This window comes from Musca vetustissima, unplaced genomic scaffold (genome assembly GCF_032173495.1).
Source record: "Musca vetustissima isolate MV318-11 ecotype Yass unplaced genomic scaffold, APGP_CSIRO_Mvet_v1 utg37027, whole genome shotgun sequence".
In the NCBI taxonomy this organism is placed as follows: domain Eukaryota; kingdom Metazoa; phylum Arthropoda; class Insecta; order Diptera; family Muscidae; genus Musca; species Musca vetustissima.
In genome coordinates, this window is record NW_026886550.1 from 23,626 (window position 1) to 30,136 (window position 6,511).

The 6,511-nt window shown below is 34.7% G+C and overlaps 1 protein-coding gene across 1 annotated transcript; it reads left to right on the forward strand.

The window, feature by feature from the left end:
- Positions 1-1,502: 1,502 nt before the first annotated feature.
- LOC133334054 (uncharacterized) lies at positions 1,503-6,162 on the forward strand. Its single transcript, XM_061542353.1, has 4 exons — positions 1,503-1,604; positions 5,377-5,687; positions 5,807-5,917; positions 5,982-6,162. Exons 1-4 carry the CDS (start codon positions 1,503-1,505, stop codon positions 6,160-6,162), a joined length of 705 nt encoding a protein of 234 aa, XP_061398337.1.
- Positions 6,163-6,511: the final 349 nt, after the last annotated feature.

Consider the following 6,511-nt stretch of genomic DNA (forward strand, 5'->3'; position numbering starts at 1 on the left):
TTTGCACTTTAAATTGCAGTAGTTTGAGGATTTTATACACACGTTCCACTCTACCATGCGTTATCAATATCGGTCCACGTTTTGGGGTTCATTACAAGTACCTTTAAGTATACCTATGGTGAAGAGTATCCAAAGTTCGACCCGGTCGAACTTAACACCTGCCAAGGTTTGACGGATTGAGATGATTAACAGAGAGTTACATATAGTGTTCATATATAATTTGGTCCGATTTTATATTAATGGTGTACCAAAATCCTAATGTCCGATTGACATGAAATCTTGCAATTACACGTATGAATTAATTGAAGTCGGTTCATATGTAGATCAGGGACGTACGTAGGGGGGGGCCTGTGTACGTTGCTGATGTAGATATGAAACACATATTTCATTTCGTCAAATTTCATGTCAATAGTCCACCAATAGTGGACGACTCATAAGAATTTTAGGAGTCTTTATGTACATAAAGTGTTGTAGGGTATTTTATAGTCGGCCGTCGTCCGAATTTAATGTTTTCTTACTGATATAGAAACTGACGTCGTAAAGCACAACATTTTTTATAAATACATACAAACTTAACTGACGAGATATATTCGTGCGATTTTTTAATTATTTCTTATGATATTTATTGCTGCTAAAATTAGAACTGTTACTTTCTCCGGGACTATTTATATATTTTCTTTATTAATATAATTTAGTTCAAATCAAATCCAGTAGAAATCAAAGATACACATCCAAAATTGTCTCTAATCGTTTATGGATGTAATAAAATTAAATTCTAGATTTCTTTCTAAATATTTAGCTCTTGGTAACCACTTCGTCTGATTTAATATTTCAAAGACTGCAATATGATTTCTAAAAATGGAAATGACACATGATATACATACATATATCACAAGGTAGCCATTTATATTTCATTCTCTTGGAATTCTTTCTCCACAACTCTGATCTGATGCTTGCTAAAAAAAGTGAAATGAAAATCCCATAAAGACAAAACACCTAAAAGTATGATCTAGTCTGGTATTAGTTGGTATGTTTTGGATTCAGTCATTTCATGAGTATTGTGTTAGCTTTAAGACCCAAGTGTTAATTACAAGTCAATTTACGTGTCCATACAGTATCTTCTTCGGTAGAGAATTTCTTTTTGTTTGTTCGTTCTTTTCACTGCATTTCGATGTCGGGTTGACCGCACCATTGTAATTTCATATAGTAATGCTAAAATCTTGAAAATAAACGAAAGAAAATAAATCAAAACTTTGGTCTGATGCTAACGAAAGTAGAACACCCAGATCAGTTTACCACGATACGTGTAACGTGCTCGATAAGTTGTGTTTTTTTTTTTGGTTGACGAAAAACCGAAATATTTTTAACGTCGGAAAAGTACAAAAAAAAAAATCATACAAATTCGGGATTTATAAATATTACTAAATTCGGAAATAATATATATTTTAAATATAAAAAAAAATAAGTTTAAAACCATGTTCAGAGGAATTGTAAGAAACTTAATGCCGGGCCACTCATTTTTATTTATATTAATATTTCTTTGTACTCTGGCCAAAGCGAAATTACCAATATTGTTCCCACCGACGGCACCCACAAGAATACAGGTGAATTGGATTTATTTATTTTCCAAGTGAAGAAACTCTAATATTGAAAGTGTAGAAATGTGAAATGATATACATAATAATCAATAACGTTTAAAATAAATGTAAAAGTGTCGAGTCAACAATTACGAAGTTGCTCCTCCTATATTTCACTAAAGAAAAAAACTCGAAGGTCATACCTTGAATAAGGAATATTCATTATGTGATTTCAGATAATGTGTTGGATATGAACTGTGGTTATTTAGTGTTTTTCTCCCAATTTACAATGTCAGATAAAAAATCTGGATAAGAAAATAGAAAAAATTAATGTTATACATAGACATTTCGTCTTGTGCATCGAAGAGTGAAATATGGACCACATCAATTTCCATGACCATAACTGGAACCTCATGGAACATTTCAAAGCGATCAGCGGTATAGTTCAACTCTCTAGAGTGATAATGGGTTACTAAATAATATACGAATACGGAGATACCTGTAAATATTTAGGTGTAACTATCACATCCGGGAACATACAACAATAAGATTGGTATTAATTTAAAGGTCAACCACTCCTCTTGGATATAATATCAACTTCTTGGGTCTATGTCCTTCAGAAGTAAATATATACGCCATAGAATACAAATTTTGTAATTTTTCACACAAAAGTCAGGGTCCATTTGGCCCGCTAAATACTGACCAATCTTTATCAAAACAAGCATGCTTAATCTTTGGCCCGATCCCCTTTTCCATGTATAATTTCGCGATGTACGGGCGATAATTGCGGTCTCTGGAGCGACCAGAAAACCCGGCAAAAATTAAGTATTTGGTCCCTTTTATCCCCTAAATATTAACCGATCTTTACCAAAAATAATAGGGGCCTTCATTGGCCAGAACCCATCCTACATGCAAAATTTCGTGAAGATTGGTTCATAACTGTAGCCTGTATCGTGTTTACAAATTATAATGTACAGAAGGACAGACGGACGGACAGACATTTCTAGATCGACTCAGCTAGTCGAGATATAACGATCGGTATACTTAAAGGAGGGTCTAGCAGAAAGCTATAATACCCTGACAACATGTGTATAAATAGTATTTAAATTAACAATTTAGTCCGTACCACTACATCTAGCCTTTAAGATTCTGCTGAGCTAAATTTTGCAATTGCTTTCTAGTGCGATAATGACAGTACTGAACTCTATTAGAATATGCAGACCCTGGCAAATATCAAAATATTTCACCCTCCGAAAAGCCTGAATTCCAAATTTCAGTCAAAATACTTTTATATTAGAGCTCTTTCACAACCTGTACCGAAATATTAGGACTTAGTGTTAGCAACACTATATATGTAAACGTCCGTCTAACCGATTTCAATAAAACTTGACACATTTAAGGCTATACTAACTTCAGTACATTCTACAAAATTGTGTGCCAATCGGCCAAAATGTGGATCATTGTGCACCATTTACATAAAATCGGACGCTATGCGAAATTTCGTGCAAATCGATTGATTTCGTGCATTATTTACAGAAAATTGGACAAATTAAATCGGACGAAAATATATATGGGAGCTGTATCTAAATCTGAACTGATTTTTCACGAAACTTAGCACACACAATTTTAAACACAATTCGGTACGCTATGTCAAATTTCGTGCAAATCGAAAGATATATAGGAACTGTGGTGTACCATTTCTATTAAAACAGACGAAAATATATATGGGAACTATATCTAAATCTGAACCGATTTTCACGAAAGTTAGCACACATCATTATAGACACAATTAAGTACGCTGTGTCAAATTCCGTGCAAATGTAAATGTATAGGGACTTTGGTGCAGCACCATTTCTATTAAATTGGACAAAAATATATATGGGAGCAATATATATATCTGGACCGATTTTCACGAAACTCAGCACACATCATTATAGACTCAATTCAGTTCGCAATGCCAAATTTGGTGAAAATCAAAAGATATATAGGGACTTTGGTGCACCATTTACATGAAATCGGACGAAAATATATATGGGAGCTAAATCTGAATCGATTTTTCCCAATTTCAATAGTGTTCGTCCTTGGACCAAATATATGAGCTGTAGCAATTTTCATTCAAATCGGATCATAAATGTGACATGTACTTTGTTTACAATTTAATATGCACAAGCGGACTGACGGACATCCACAAATCGACTCATAATGTTGCAACTTGGATGGGTTGTGTCCATAGTGAATTCGGCGATTGCTGAGTCAGCTTAGCTGGACAGTTGAAGGGGTGCAACGTGCTGTGTGGTTTATGCAGGACACGAGTTAGGTATCAATCCATCAATTTTTGCCCAATATGAATTGAGGCGGTTGCACCATCCTGAAGTTAGTTGAAGTAAGACTAGTCGTGTTTGTCGAGGCAGCTTCCGTGATATTCACACGGTATTGCTCTAATGCCTGAACGACGGCGTCTGTGTGAATACCATTCAGGCCTGGTTGTTAGGCATCTTGATCTTGAGGTTCTTGTTTATATATTTGGATCTCTCTCTCTCTCTCTGGATCATTAAGATCTCTTCTGATGTGCCTGGGTGGGCGAGTTCTGCCCATAAGACTATGGCAGGAATGTTCCCGACTTTAACTCCCAAGCAAATAACGCATCGACAATATATAATTTTCATATTTAGATATAGGTCCCATATATATTTTCGTCTGATTTTAGGTAAATGGTGCACCAAGGAGGCTATGTTTTTTCGCTTCCATATGTTTTTAGCTTCCGTATATATTATCATCCGATTTCATCTAAATTGTATGCCAAATAACTAAAAATTTGTCCTATTGAGACGAATACCAAATTGAACCTAGAATAACCTTTCATGCAAATGGTACACCAAAGAACCCATGTCTGCCCGATTGAAATAGATATTTTTCATGGTATGTGTGTTGTAATTTCGTCCGATTCCATTTTAATGGTCCTCCAAAGATGTCTGTTCTATCTACAGGATATTATACATATGAGCTTATCTTGTATGTACTTAAAGTGGTGAAGTGTATCATATATTCGGACTCGACCTACTTTTGAACTGTCTTTACTGGTTGTCATCTGGAGATTTCAAGAATTTTACATAGGGTCGAAAATGATTACTTCGATACTCTGGTGGATGGTATAATAATAGATAAGTTTGGGCTGATCTTTTGAAACCCTCCATCATAGGGATACTGAACTTTATTTGCAATGAAGATATCAACAAAAGTCGGACGGGCCGACTATATGTTATACTACCACTTTGAGTACATACAACAGATGTTCCTAAGATTCTTACTTTACAGTAGCCTCTCGATAGAACAGGTGATTTTAGGACCATTGCCATGAAATTGGACGAATTTAAATATTTGTAATGTATTGGTTGGACAATTATAGTATCGTTATGAGGGATATGTCAAAACGTGAACTAATATAGCTCCTCTTCGACATAATGTTTGTATTTGTAGAATCTATGAATGTATGTATTTGTAGAATCTATGAAGAAAACTTCGATTAACGTAATACATCTATACTATGGATAACTACGAGAAGTCTGCACACAATGTTGGTGAAAAATCTCAATTCGTTTAAAAGTGATAAATCCACATAGTATTTTACTCGGACTACCACATTTACATAAAGGAATGCTACATTTTGTATGCGTGCCACCCAGCATTTCACTGAATTTATTTGATGGACATTGTCTGCTAAATTATTATTTTTATTTCAAATTAAATTTTTATAAACCCACAATTAAATTCGATTTGTTGTTATTTTCTTTATTTTCAGTGGATTGTTGGTATTGGTATACCATTGGATAATTTACGTTTCGAGGCCATGACCTCGGGATATGTACTCAAGGCTGAATATTTCCTACCCGAAACCGTTGATCAATTGCGAACTAAAAGCCGTTTGCCCATCACCGCTAGAAATCTGAATGGTCCGACGAAATTTGAAAAATTCATTGTCGACGAGAAGGCATTGTCCACAACGAACAACAGCAGCAACACAAATCAGCCAGATTTTGTAAAGCAACGCAAACACATACGCGCCAGCTATCGATGGACGGTGTACAAAGGACTGGAGGGTTTAGCTACGAGGTGAGTGAAACAGCAATTTCACCCAAGTTCAAATTCAATGAATAACAAATGAATTAAGTCTGGAGTTTGTGATTTGTCCACAACGATTCTAATGTTGTTGTTTTTTCTGTTAATTCTAGGATGGGTTTGTCTGGCCGTGAATGCATGCTGAAGAGTATTTGTGAGGCTGCGGAGAAACCTTTTCATGTTTATAATGGACTATTTGGTGAATTGTTACATATTCTATTGACGTAAGTTGTAAATGGAAGTTATTCGCGATATATGATTAAATTATTAATATTTATTTGTGAATAGGCCCACCTCTTCAAAGGATGATTTGTCCACACATGCCGACAATGCATATTTCTATGCCGAACATATGGGACGCAGTGGAGCAAATTGTGATCGAGTTTTTCGGGGTTGTCCACGCTCTTTGTTGGATCATTTTTCAGATTTTCCAAAATTATCAAATAATATTATGTCATTAATAGGATAATTGGTAAATTGAAAAATAATGGATATTACAAATGGACTGATCAGTATTTGTGTAATAAAAAAAACAATTGTAAATATAATTTATTTTAAAATAATTTAAGTAGAATGTGTTTTCACCGTAAATTTATACATAAGTATGTTCTACAAAATAACGAATGTTGTATCACTAACTAGCTAATTAGCATATAAATACCGTAAATAGAGCTGGAATTTCAAGTTGAGAAATAATAAAATAACTTAAAGTTCGACCGGACCGAACTGTCTGTAATCGCCGTCATCGGATCTATAAAATACTGCAGCGAGTGATGCCAAAAAGTGAGCACATAGCGAATGTGTATTCCAATAGAAAT